Genomic DNA, 14,454 nt, shown 5'->3' on the forward strand with positions numbered 1-14,454 from the left:
GCAGTCTAATAAAACTTACTGCTTACTGCATAGAGTACAGAAATGCTTGTATTTGGGGCGCCTGGGTGGCCAGTCGTTAAGCATCTGCCTTCGGCTCAGGTCATGATCCCAGGGTCCTGGGATCGAGCCCCGCATAGGGCTCCCTGTTCCGCGGGAAGCCTGCTTCTCCCTCTCCCACACCCTCTGCTTGTGTTCCCTCTCTCGCTGTGTCTCTCTCTGTCAAATAAATAAATAAAATCTTTAAAAAAAAAAAAGAAATGCTTATATTTTACAAAAATTGGCTATATACCTGTTCGATGGATGCAGTTAATCTGAATTTAAAAATTTGAAATAAATGAGTTTTGATAGAAATATTGAAAGATATAACCAAACATGGACTGGTGTTCAAAGATGACATTCAAGTATTTTAAAAATACAGTGTTCATGGATTGGTAGGGAACCCTCCAAAAATACTAAGTCAGAAGTGTGCAGATGTAAATCAGTCTGTGGAGCAAGCTGAGGAGCATCCTTCCCTCTTGGCCCCCGTGTCCTCTGCCTAGAATATTTTTGATCCCTTCTTTAATAACTCCTGCTTGCCTTTTAGATTAGCTCAAGTCTCATCTCCTATATTAGTTTCCTATGACTCCTTGACAATTTACCACAAACTTCTTGAATTAAAACAGCACTTTATTATCTTATGGTTTTGGAGGTCAAAGTCAAACATGGGTTTCACTGAGCCAAAATCAAGGTGTCAGCAGGGCTGCATTCTTTCCGGAGGGTCTAGCAAAGATCCCATTTTCTAGCCTTTTCCAGCTTCTAGAAGCTATATATAGATATATAGAGAGATATCTATATATATAGATATATATATAGATATCTCCTTGGTCAGGGCCCCCCCCTTAGTTTCCTCCTGTGTAAAGGAGAAGTGTATTCTCAGGTGGGTAAGAGAACAAACGAAAGGGCAAGATTCCTCATCCCAAACCTCTTGTTCTAACCTACTCCTGAGAAGCAGCACCGACTTCTCAGTTTCCTTACCGATAACATGGAAATAATCACAGCATTTAGCACACTCGCTTCTCATGAGTATTCATGAACAGACAAATGAAAATTCACTGACAGTGATTGGCACATACTATTCACTCTAAACTGTTAGTTGTTACTATTTCCCCCTGGTGAGATTATTGTGAGGATTTAGGAAACAGTTGATAAAGCCACAGCACGATGCCTGGCACACAGCCAGTTCTCAGCACATTCTATTCTTTGATTTATCACCATCATCTGTATTAAATACAACAGGTTAAAGATGTCAAATTCAGTGAAGAAAATGCGTTTCAAAGGTAGGAGTTTGGTGACATGCATTCAACTCTGTGCTAACAATCTGCCTTATTTCAGGCTCTGTTATTAATAGCCTCAGGACCGTCACAGGGTTAGAAGATACGAAAGGTCAATAAAGTTGTGATGGATGGATTCCATCAGTTTCCATGATGAAATAACAGTAGTAATAACTATAGGCTTTAAAATATTACAAAACATTTCCAAATATATTATCTCATAGGGCCTTGATGTGACTTCATGTGATTCCCAGGCAATATCTAGCAGTCTAATGGCTATTTGATTATTTAGGCTTCCCAGGTTATTATCATCCTTGTCACATAATAGCCTTTACATCCTTTGTATTATAGAATATTCAGATGTTACCCATTGTTTCCAAGGCAAATGGAGCCATTCCACTCAAATGTTTACAGTAAATAGAACAGAAACTTGTGGAATCATCTTCCTCTCTCATAAATGAAGCAACAGCAAAGTGGTACAGCATCTCAGCTGTTCCAAGTTCCTCAAATAAGTTTTACTTTTGCAAAACGAACCCTCTAACTTCCTATATGCTGTGAGCTGCGTTACGAGCAACATGACAGCCGGCAGCCACGTTTGTTGTAATTTTTTAAATATGTGGAAAAAAAGCAAGATATCGACCATGTATTACCTTAACCAAGATGCCAAATTATCTAACTTGTTTCTCCAGGCAAGCAGTCCAACAACAGGGACAGCTCCCAGGAGCCAGTCAAGATTGTCTGTCTGTCCATCTACTCAGGACATCTGCAGGTAAGTGCTCAGCAAATGATCCTATTTAATCTTGTTTAGACCAATGTTTTGTAGTCTTCTTTTATATTATGAGACTGTGTGGCTCTTGCCTCTGCCTTACATTGTCCATGGACAATTTATACTGGCTTAATTTTTCCCCCTTTAGTGCTTTTTCTTCATTTGATCTTTATTTACCAACTTCTGGTCCATGCTATCATTTTCATCATTCTCTCTCTCTGTTTTCCTGTGGCTCTCCTCTCCATTCCCATCTCCCATCCTTTGCCTGCTGCTTTGTCTAGATCTGCCATCTTGCATGACATGTCAGAAGATGCATTTGAGCAATGCACCCCTGTCATGGTGCTGAGCCCTGCTAGGAAAGAGTCTGGTAAGAAATCAGTAAAACAGAGGCCTAGGAGGAGGAGGAGGGCCTCTGAGAGATATGAGCCTGCAGAAGAACAAATAAAAGGGAGAAGAAATGATTTTCACCTCCAAATCACAAGCCCCAGATGGAGCGAGCTTTATGCAGACTCTTCAGATTCATCTTCCACAGATGAGACTCACTGGATTCAGGCAAAGAGAAGAGCCCAAGTTAAATTCCGACTGTCACGAAGAAGAAGGAGAAATGGCAATAAGCCATGCGGAAACGTGGATGGGCCTTCTGCTCCTCATGGAATGGATCTGGTAGATGTGGAATCCAAAGGGAAAAAGCAACAAGAGCTGACTGAATGTGCAAGTTGCTCTTTAAATCTCTGCAGAGGAAAGGGCATAAGGTGCCAAGAATGCAGTCTTTCCCTGCCACAAGGATCCTTTGAGATTAAGAGATCCTCAAGGGAGCACGAGGAGAGCAAAGGCAGGTACCACCACAGGGATCTGCAGCTCTTGCATCGTCTTGGGCAATATGAAACCGTCCAGAAAAGACTTTCAGAAGCCGACTGCAGCACTGATATATTGGCAGTAGCCGAAGGTGGCAAGTATGTGGACGCTGCCACGTTCCAGGTGAATAACTCTGTGCAGAAGCCTCCTGCCACCTACCATGACGGGTCTGATAATTTAAAAATGTGCAGGTCAGTCACTGTAGAGAAAGACTTGATGCCATCCACATGCATTTCTTCCCACTGTGAGTTAGGCGTGTGTTTGACCTCTCCCCTCAAAACATAACATGTATTCATACTGTTATTTGTCTGATTGTATATAAGGTGATAAAACAAGAAAAGGCAGCTGTGGGAATGGGAAGAAATAATAGGGAAGCATCCATGGGTTTGAAAGCTGTTCCAGAATAGAATTAGATGTCCCCTTTACTCTTCCCTCAATTGGATAGTGAGTTATCCTGGTAAATGTACTGACAAGCCAGTTGGGTCTGGTACCCATTCAAGTTAAGACAAGACCAGTGGAGGAAAGATGAGTGAGAGTGTATGAAACCCTAGATCCTTTAATGCAAATTCGGTGAACTGTTAGCATCCTGACAGAAAGATATTCAAGGCTTGGGTTTTTTTAAGGTCAGATTTTTTTTTTTTTTAATCAGAAAAATCTCTGCAGTTGGTGCTAATTTGTTCTCCAGTTGTCTGACTCAGCAGGGTATTTCAAGACTGAAAGGCCACAGAAACAGGTCATGGACATATCAGTGGGATTGCTGGAGCCTTCAGGGAAGAGAACACATCAACTTTAGTGATAATCATGTACTGAAAGGTTTCAACATGTAGATATTTCATAGCTATGAGACTCCTTTCTTGCCATTTTTTCCCCAACCGTATACATTTTCAAAATAACTTAAAGTGAATAAGAATTATAGGAATATCCATGCTAGTATGCACAAGTCAGATCATTTTAAACAAAACAGATAGTTTTATGTGTTCATGTTATCCCCTAGTCATTTAAGTTGGTTAAGTTTTGTTGTTTTGTTGCATAATGCTTGGTTGTTTGGGCTTGTTTTATGAAAGTTAAAGTTACTTTATAAAACATGTATGTGTGCCTCCTGCCAATAACGTGACCCCGAGAATGTTGCCAGTATCCATTCAAGACAGGACAAGGAGGTTTGAGGCCTGGATGTAAATAATAATAGTTTATTTCTCAGAATGTTTTATAAGATTTTCATAAAATGCTCATTGATTTATTCATTCAAGCACCTGTTATGCATCAATTCTCGGCATTGGAAATGTTACAGTGCCTGAGATTTATATAGTCTCTGACATCTTAGAGCTTACTGTCTAAGGGGGAACGGAGAAACAAAAGAAACTATTTCACAGTTGATGTACAATTACAATTGTGATAAGGACTATGAAAGCCCACAAGAAGGAAGCTTCACCTACTCAGGGAGATCAGAGAACTCTCTTAAAAGAGTCAGCCAAGCTGACTGAGGCTCGAGAATGACAGGCATTGATCAAGGAAAGAAACGGGAGGACCATTCAGGCAGAAAGGGCCACTACACCAAGCCAGGAGGAGGGAAGGAGTTTGGCAATCCAGGGGACTGAAAGTGGGCTGCTGTGGCCAGGGTGTGATGAATGTGGGGAGCAGGTAGTGGAGATGGTGGGGAGAGGTGGAGAGAGCCAGGTACAACATGCTCAGACATCTCAAAGAAGTGACGCCATTTGAATTATATGGTAATGTAAGTTTCTTGTAATCTTTGGAATATGATTTAAGTGTGACTTTGCTAAAATGTTGGGGTATGGGATAAAACAGTATTTCCAGTCTCAACCAAGAACTCCCCACTTACAGCCATCTGTTGTCATTCCCCGAATCTACTTCCAACATAATTTAATGAAAGAAGCTAGTTGTGAGTTTAATAGTGATTGGAGAAAAAAAGTAATGCTTGCAGTTAAAGTCATAGTGGCTGATTCTCCTAACTTAAAAGCACTGCTCTGGAAGAACATTTTCAAAGACAGGATATTTAACTTAGACTTCTATTAATGAAAGGGAGATCAATGGACCTATTCTTATTATTTCTTGCTGTGGGTTGTCATCAAAATACACCCACTAAGCAAATACAGGGACTGTGTATTATACTGGACGCTGAGGGCAAAAAGCAACAAAAGACTTGATTCTTCCTGTTAAGTGGCCTGTTATCTAGTGGGAGAAATTGAACACACATCCGAAAAGATACAAATTCAAGATAGTACAGGGTGAATTAAAACAAAACAAAAGGAATACTGCAGAAATTTGAAGACAGAAAAACTTCTGAGAGCTGGAACAATCTGGAAACCCCATTAAGAGGTAGGATTGGGACCAAGAAAAGTAGAATTAAATTGTCAGAGATGCATGCTGGGCATTCCAGGCACCCAGGGCAGGGAACACCATGAGCCCAGACAGAGATGAGGGAATGACACTCTGCACTGAAGAATTTTGTGTGAACTTCTATGACTGGGTTGGAAAGTTTACATAGATAACAACTAAAAAAAAAAAAATTTTTTTTAAAGACTTTGTAGAGAAAACATGCATATCTTTCCAAAGAAGATATGTGTTCTCTACATCTTTGTTTTCAAACTGGCTCAATGAGCCTTTGGGTACCAAAGAGGCTGCCTCAGAAGCTGAGAACAGATCAGGGGGATCGTGCTCCCCTTAGCCCATCTTCAGTCACAGAAGTTGCATGTTTATCTCTTGTATATAATGGGGTTCGACATTATCCCTTTAGGAAAAAAAGATTTTGCTGCAAAAAATAATACAGAGCATCCTTTGCTCAATAAAATAGGCCTGATGGAGAATAACATATACATTCACCACGTCCCTGGGGGTGTATTGGGAAAGGAACCTAGATTTAGGAGCACAAGTTGCAGTAAGTTAGAATGTATCCTGCTTTGAGGTAAGTAGGATTAGGAAGATAAAGGGTAATGAAAGGGAGGAACACATGGTATGCTGTCATTCCATCCAGTGATTGGAAACAATCCTGGTGCTTGGAATTGGTGAGAGCGTAAGACAAAGGAGTCAGGGGTGACTCCACACCTTGGAACTTGGGAGACAGGAAATGCTGCTCTTACTGACAAAGGCAGAAGAGGTCAGAGGGAGGCGGATTGGGAAATACGTGATGAGCTCCATCGTAGGCAGGCTCTTTGTGGTTGCAGTGATATTGCAGGGTCAGCTGTCCAGCACACAATCTGAGACATGTCCCTGAGGGGCACGAGAGCAGTCACAGCTGGTTCTGTAGAATTGTTCAAGCATTAGTGAACTGTACACAGATCGCCACGAAACAATTGCATATCTGCAATTGTTATTAACATGACATATTAGCACGGGGCAATGGCACAAAGACGCTAATAATGAAAATCTTCTCAAGGCCAGGGAGGACATATAAATTTGGGTGTCATTCTCAGGCAGGTAACTGTGATGACTGGGAAGTGAATGAAATCTCTGAATGAAATCGTATGCAGGAAAAAGGCCTCCAGGTGGACACAGCCTGAGCACCAGGGTCCCCTGTGCAAGGGAGAGAGGCAGCAATTGCCTATGAACTTGCACTCCCGCTGCTTCAGACATGCATGGGCAGAACCAGCCTCGGTCATAACCACAAAGCAGAAAAAGCTCCTAAGCCCTTCCTCCTTTTCTGTTCCTGGCATTGGGCCCCTGCCTGGGCACCCTACACTCTTTCCCACTCTCCTCAAAGCCTTATTCAGAGAAAGTTTCTCTACTAGCCAATTACAGCTTACAGGGAATTTAAGTCATCATGCTGTTACACCCATAGCTGTGTAGTGGGAAAGGCTTTGTCTTTTTTTTTTTTTTTTTAAGATTTTATTCATTTGTTTGACAGAGAGAGACATAGCAGGAGAGGGAACACAAGCAGGGGGAGTGGGGGAGGGAGAAGCAGGCTTTCCGCTGAGCAGGGAGCCCGATGCGGGGTTCGATCCCAGGACCCTGGGATCATGACCTGAGCCGAGGCAGACGCTTAAGGACTGAGCCACTCAGGCGCCCTGACTTTGCCTTTTTCATAGGAAAAAAGTATTTAAAATATGGATTATATCGTATTAGCCCATGCTCGAGGCTTTTCAGTGGCCTCTTCGTTGCCCTTGGTGGCAAGTTCAAAATCTTTACTATGATTTACAAGTCCCTGCATGATCTGTCTATCAGATCTGCCTCTCTGGCTTCAACACCCATGACTAATGAAGACCTGTTGGTGTCTTCAGTTCCCTGAGAGTGCCTAGGCTTGTCCCTTTCAGGGCCTAGAATGCCTTCACATTACCTTCTCTGCCCTTCATCAGACTAACTCCTAGTCATTCTTTTTTGCTTGAAATGTAATTTCTTTAGGGACACCTTCAAGATGCTCAACACTCAAGTCTCCTGGGAATCCCTTCCATAACATAATTTTTAATTGCTACATGTGGGTATTGTGGTGGTTGACTGAGCTTTGTTCCAGTGTCCACTGTGCCTGGACCAGTGCCTGGCAGATAGAATATATTCAACATACAATTTTTGAGTGAATAGATTTAGGGAAAATGAATTTTTCTAAGGGAATTATTCTAACAAGGTGGAATGGTAGCACTATGTGGTAGATTACCTCACCTGCTATGGAACCAACATATAAAGCATACTCTACACCAGCAGTGCTTAAACCTTAGTGGACATTAGCACAGACCACAAGTCTTGTTAAAATACGGATTGTTGGGGGCTCCTGGGTGGCTCAGTCGGTTGGGCGTCTGCCTTCGGCTCAGGTCATGATCCCAGGGTTCTGGGATCAAGCCTCATATCGGGTTCCCTGCTCAGCTGGGAGTTTGCTTCTCCCTCTCCCTCTGCCCCTCCCCACCCCCCCGCCCCCGCACGCAAGCTCGTGCTCTCTCTCTCTCTAAAATAAATAAATGAGTAAATAAATAAGAAAAGATGAGTTTGGGAAGCATAATTACAGTTTTCTGTCATATTCTATTGAATGCTGACACAAAGCAAAGTTAGGTTACCTTCTTGTAGTTCACCCTGTTGTACCGGTAAGTGCTGGTCATCTTACTAAAACCATAGACTGACAAAGCCCCAACTTTACCAGGAACTCAGATGTCATGGTTTGCCTATTGTGTCTCTGCAAACCCACTTCCTCATCGCAACAACCCCCATTTTTATCCATGAGCTCACAAATACCCGGAATTTCTAGTTTTTGACTCTTTTTCTCCTGCACTGGTTATACCCAGTCTCTAACCAAGTCCTATCTTTTGTTCCTCCAGATACTGCTTTTGGTCTGTGCTCTCTTTCTCATTGTTACTGTCCCATTTTGATCCTTCTTTATACTTCTGTTCTTTCTCCACATCCACCCTTTAGCTTACTACGTCTTTTGGTCAGGACTCTTTCTACCAGGGTAAAACTGACTGAAACCAATTCAAATGAGTTTAAACAAGAAAGGGATGTATTAGCCACAGACATAGGAAATCCAGGTATACAGATGGCTTCAGAGACTGCAGAGATTCAAACAATGTGGTTCTCCTTCTCTGTGTGTTCTCGTTTTCTTCAACTGCAGGCAAGCTTCCTCTGTACAGTAGAGGGAAGAGACGGTGTGGGCAGAGATAGCTTTAGGCTTACATTTTACCAGCCATGACTTAACAGAAAAGAGAAATGTTCTCTTCAAGCAGTTACACATGCAATCCTAGGGATGGAATAGAATTAGCCTGCCCTAGGTCACATCCTTGGGCTAACCACGGTCACCAGTGGCATTGGGCAGACCAAGTCCTTGGGAAGGAAGGTTGGATTTAAAATGTGACTTTGGCAACCTCTCCAGGACCTTATGAATTGGGGAAAAGACATTTCAGTAAAAAAAAAATAATAACATTAGTACCAGAAAAAGTGGGACAAGAATTCTAAGCAAGAAAAAACAAACAAAACAGTAGCACTCAACTACCATCCAATGCGACTCTCCCTCTTCCCAGTGTTTTTCCCTTCCTCTCCAAATGCCCACATTTAGGTATGTTTCAACACTCATCTCATTTTTATCCTCTCCATAAAGCTTTCCCAAACTACCCTGGTCCACAGTGATCTTTCCTTTCTTCGGATTCCCATAACCTTTTGTAGCTGGGAGCAATTACTTAGAATTCACTTAATTTCCAGCAGCTTCACGTGTTAGTTCTCTGTTTCCTATAGACTAAGATCCTTGAAGTAGGAATTATATCTTATCCCTCTTTTGTGCTCTCTATAGTACTCAGAATACAGCAATTGCCAAAAAGAATTCTTGGAATGGCTTCAAAATTAGAGAATGCTAAAAGAGGAGATGCAAAAGTCATGGGGAACAATGGGAATTGGGTGGTACAGGGTAAAACAAATAAGATATATTTAATTCCATCAATGGCTTATTTAAAAGAGGAAGAGCCCAAAAGTAAATAACTTCTGATAATGTTCTAGTCTAGCTTGGGTTGGATGGTGAGTTTGAAGGTATACTTTATATAGTTTTGCTATAGCCTTCATTATGCATATTCTCATTTTTTTCATTAAGAAAAGTTTTTGAGGAAAATGAGAAAATGGTAAAAATTGTCTATTTTTTGACTTAATTCTTTTTTTTATTATGTTATGTTAATCCCCATACATTACATCATTAGTTTTTGATGCAGTGTTCTATGATTCATTGTTTGCATATAACACCCAGTGTTCCATGCAGAACGTGCATGGAACACTGGGTGTTATATGCAAACAATACCCATCTTTAATACCCATCACCACGCTAACCCATCCTCCCACCCCAGATCCCTCAGTTTGTTTCTCAGAGTCCATTATCTCTCATGGCTCGTCTCCCTTTCTGATTCCCCCCCTTCATTCTTCCCCTCCTGCTATCTTCTTCTTCTTCTTCTTTTTTTTTTTTCACATATAATGTATTACTTGTTTCAGAGGTACAGATCTGTGATTCAACATCTTGCACACTTCACAGTGCTCACCATAGCAATACCCTCCCCAATGTCTATCACCCAGTCACCCCATCCCTCCCACCCCCCACCACTCCAGCAACCCTCCGTTTGTTTCCCGAGATTAAGAATTCCTCAGATCAATGAGGTCATATGATACATGTCTTTCTCTGATTGACTTATTTCGCTCAGCATAACACCCTCCAGTTCCATCCACGTCATTGTAAATGGCAAGATTTCATTCCTTTTGATGGCTGCATAATATTCCATTGTATATATATATACCACTTCTTCTTTATCCATTCATCTATCGATGGACATCTTGGCTCTTTCCACAGTTTGGCTATTGTGGACATTGCTGCTATAAACATCAGGGTGCACGTACCCCTTCGGATGCCTACATTTGTATCTTTGGGGTAAATACCCAGTAGTGCAATTGCTGGGTCGTATGGTAGCTCTATTTTCAACTCTTTGAGGAACCTCCATACTGTTTTCCAGAGTGGCTGCACCAGCTTGCATTCCCACCAACAGTGTGGGAGGGTTCCCCTTTCTCCACAGCCCCGCCAACATCTGTCGTTTCCTGACTTGTTAATTTTAGCCATTCTGACTGGTGTGAGGTGATATCTCATTGAGGTTTTGATTTGGATTTCCCTGATGCCGAGCAATGTTGAGCACTTTTTCATGTGTCTGTTGGCCATTTGGATGTCTTCTTTGGGAAAATGTCTGTTCATGTCTTCTGCCCATTTCTTGATTGGATCATTTGTTCTTTGGGTGTTGAGTTTCAGAAGTTCTTTATAGATTTTGGATACTAGCCCTTTATCTGATATGTCATTTGCAAATATCTTCTCCCATTCTGTCCGTTGTCTTTTGGTTTTGTTGACTGTTTCTTTTGCTGTGCAAAAGCTTTTGATCTTGATGAAGTCCCAATAGTTCATTTTTGCCCTTGCTTCCCTTGCCTTTGGCCATATTTCTAGGAAGAAGTTGCTGCTGCTGAGGTCAAAGAGGTTGCTGCCTGTGTTCTCCTTTAGGATGTTTATGGACTCCTGTCTCACATTGAGGTCTTTCAACCATTTGAGTCTATTTTTGTGTGTGGTGTAAGGAAATGGACCAGTTTCATTCTTTTGCATTTGGCTGTCCAATTTTGCCAACACCATTTGTTGAAGAGACTGTCTTTTTTCCATTGGACATTCTTCCTGCTTTGTCGAAGATTAGTTGAACATAGAGTTGAGTGTCCATTTCTGGGCTCTCTATTCTGTTCCATTGGTCTATGTGTCTCTTTTTGTGCCAGTACCATGCTGTCTTGATGATGACAGCTTTGTAATAGAGCTTGAAGTCCGGAATTGTGATGCCGCCAGCTTTGCTTTTCTTTTTCAACATTCCTCTGGCTATTTGGGGTCTTTTCTGGTTCCATACAAATTTTAGGATTATCTGTTCCATTTCTTTGAAAAAAGTGGATGGTATTTTGATGGGGATTGCATTGAATGTGTAGATTGCTCTAGGTAGCATTGACATCTTCCCAATATTTGTTCTTCCAATCCATGAGCATGGAACATTTTTCCATTTGTTTGTGTCTTCCTCAATTTCTTTCATGAGTATTTTATAGTTTTCTGAGTACAGATCCTTTGCCTCTTTGGTTAGACTTATGCCTCGGTATCTTATGGTTTTGGGTGCAGTTGTAAATGGGATTGACTCCTTAATTTCTCTTTCTTTTGTCTTGTTGTTGGTGTATAGGAATGCCACTGATTTCTGTGTATTGATTTTATATCCTGCCACTTTACTGAATTCCTGTATGAGTTCTAGCACTTTTGGGGTGGAGTCTTTTAGGTTTTCCACATAAAGTATCATATCATCTGCAAAGCATGAGAGTTTGACTTCTTCTTTGCCAATTTGGATGCCTTTGATTTCTTTTTGTTGTCTGATTGCTGTGGCTAGGACTTCTAATACTATGTTGAATAGCAGTGGTGATAGTGGACATCCCTGCCGTGTTCCTGACCTTAGGGGGAAAGGTCTCAGTTTTTCACCATTGAGAATGATATTCGCTGTGGGTTTATCATAGATGCCTTTTATGATATTGAGGTATGTACTGTCTATCCCTATACTCTGAAGAGTTTTGATCAAGAAAGGATGCTGTACTTTGTCAAATGCTTTTTCTGCATCTATTGAGAGGATCATATGGTTCTTCTCCTTTCTTTTATTAATGTATTGTATCACGTTGATTGATTTGCAGATGTTGAACCAACCTTGCAGCCCAGGGATAAATCCCACTTGGTCGTGGTGAATAATGACTTGTTTAATTCTTATAGTTTACAATAACATTACACCAAGTGTGGGAAAATGGAAAGAGAACATTTCTAAAACTCAAAATATTCATAGCATAAAACTACATTCCAAGGGCAACACAATCATGCTTTTTGACAAATCACTAGCATTTGTAAGATTGATTCAGATAATTTTTTAATAATAGGCCTGAGATCCTAAGAGAATTATGCTTAAAATAGACCCTTCTTATCCCTGTCATCATATCTGTGTACTCATTTATTCATTCATTCACACAGTTAACAACTATTTGTTGGGAATTTTAATCTGTATCAAGGAGTGTTCTAGAAGCTGGAAATACAATGAAAAATATATTAATGGTCCCATCGCTCATTAACTTATATTCCAGTTAGTAAAACAAATAATTTAAACAGGCAAATGTAAAAAAAAAAAAAAAAATCCATGAATGAAGATAAAGTAACACATTGCATCTAATAGAAAAAAACAGATTTCCCTGAGAAATCAACAATAAAGAAGAAATCCAAATGAGAGTAAGTTAAGCAGAGAGAAGGGATAACCTGTTCCAGGAAAAGGTATGGCGTATATGAACACCCAGAGATGCATGAGATCAGGCATAAAAGGACGTCATTGTGGCCTTGCAGCAAGTAGTAGGAGGGGAACGGTAGTCAACCATGGAATTCTTTATCAACCACAGTTAGGAGTTTAGACTGTGTTTTAATGCCAAGGGTAAATTTCTATGGACTTTTAAGGAAAAAGAACGACACTGTCACCTTAGTGTTCTGGAAGACCACTCAAGCTTCTTTTGGAAAACAGACCGGAGAAGGCAAGACTGAAGGGAAAGGAAACCAATTAGAAAGACACAGATGTGTCCCAGGGAAGAGCTGATGGTGGATGTGAGAATAAAAAGAACTAGATGGAGGGGCGCCTCCGTCGCTCATTCCGTTAAGCTTCCAACTCTTGGTTTCGGCTCAGGTCATGATTTCATGGATCATGTGATCGAGCCCCACCATGGGGCTCCACGCTCATCAGGGAATCTGCCTGAAGTTTCTCTCCCTCTATCCCATTCCTGGCTCACGGGCATGAGCACCTCTCTCGTTCTCTTAAATAAATAAATAAATCTTTAAAAAAATAGTTAAAAAAAGAGAAGTAGACAGGTTTTTTAAGTATTATGAAAGTAAATCAAACAGTATTTGATGATAACTTACATATGTATCTGATCTCAAGTTTCTGATTTAGAGATCGGTAGATTATAGTATCCTTTACTATTGAGAGAACATACTGCTTGAGAGACAGATTTAGAAGGAGGAGATGAGTTCAGTTTTATACATAATAGTTTGAGGCACAAGACAACTATCCAAAGAGAGATATCCAGAAGAGTTCAGAAGAGGCATTTGCAACTTTACATGAAGATTAGGAAGTCTTGGGCATGTAAGTGGTGATTGTCAAGATCTCCAATGGAAAATCTGTAAACAGAGCAGATGAGGACATGAAAAACCCTGGGGAATAGCAGCATTTAACGGCCTGAAAGAAGAGAAGAGGCCAGCAGAGAGAAGAAAGGGAATGGCCAACGAGACAAATGAAAACACAGGACTGTATGAAGGAGAGAGAGAAGGTAACAAATAGAGGAAGAGATGAATTCAGAGAGTCTCTGAGCTCAGAGAGAGAAAGAGAAGTTGATGATGAAGAAAACTGATCAGAATGTTTTTTTCTTAAGGTCCCACAGAAAAGGTAAGAAAGGATGGGACCCAAAGCCCAAAATAAAAGGATTGCCATGGCAAGGAAAATAAGTATGATTTTCTTTGCAATAGAAGTAAAAGAGGAAATGACAGATGCGGGGACAAATGTAGATCTACAGATTATAAACAGATATTTTATATACAGATACAGATATTTTATATACAAATACAGATATTTCTTTTTGATGGCCTTATATTTGATGGCCTTGTATATATTTACTTTACATACAGATACAGATATTTTATATACAGATACAGATATTTTATATACAAATACAGATATTTATTTATTTTTTATTTTTTATTATTATTTATTTTTTTTTTATTTTTATTCTTATGTTAATCCCCATACATTACATCATTAGTTTTAGATGAAGTGTTCCATGATTCATTGTTTGTGCATAACACCCAGTGCTCCATGCAGAATGTGCCCTCCTCAATACCCACCACCAGGCTAACCCATCCTCCCACCCCCCTCCCCTCCAGAACCCTGTTTGTTTTTCAGAGTCCATCGTCTCTCATGGTTCGTCTACCCCTCCGATTTCCCCCGCTTCATTCTTCCCCTCCCGCTACCTTCTTCTTCTTCTTTTTTTTTT

General features: G+C 40.7%; 1 protein-coding gene across 1 annotated transcript in view; it reads left to right on the forward strand.

Annotated features, from left to right (window-relative positions):
- The first annotated feature begins 1,795 nt into the window (after positions 1 to 1,795).
- The window catches only part of MARCHF1 (membrane associated ring-CH-type finger 1), an 86,665-nt gene continuing 74,006 nt past the window's right edge, over positions 1,796 to 14,454 (forward strand). The window contains exon 1 of the mRNA XM_035022775.1: positions 1,796 to 2,079. Coding sequence (XP_034878666.1) covers positions 1,886 to 2,079 — 194 coding nt within the window. The 5' untranslated portion in view covers positions 1,796 to 1,885. The remainder of the gene's footprint in view (positions 2,080 to 14,454) is intronic.

This window comes from Mirounga leonina, unplaced genomic scaffold (genome assembly GCF_011800145.1).
Source record: "Mirounga leonina isolate KUSES-001 unplaced genomic scaffold, KU_Mleo_1.0 Mir_176, whole genome shotgun sequence".
In the NCBI taxonomy this organism is placed as follows: domain Eukaryota; kingdom Metazoa; phylum Chordata; class Mammalia; order Carnivora; family Phocidae; genus Mirounga; species Mirounga leonina.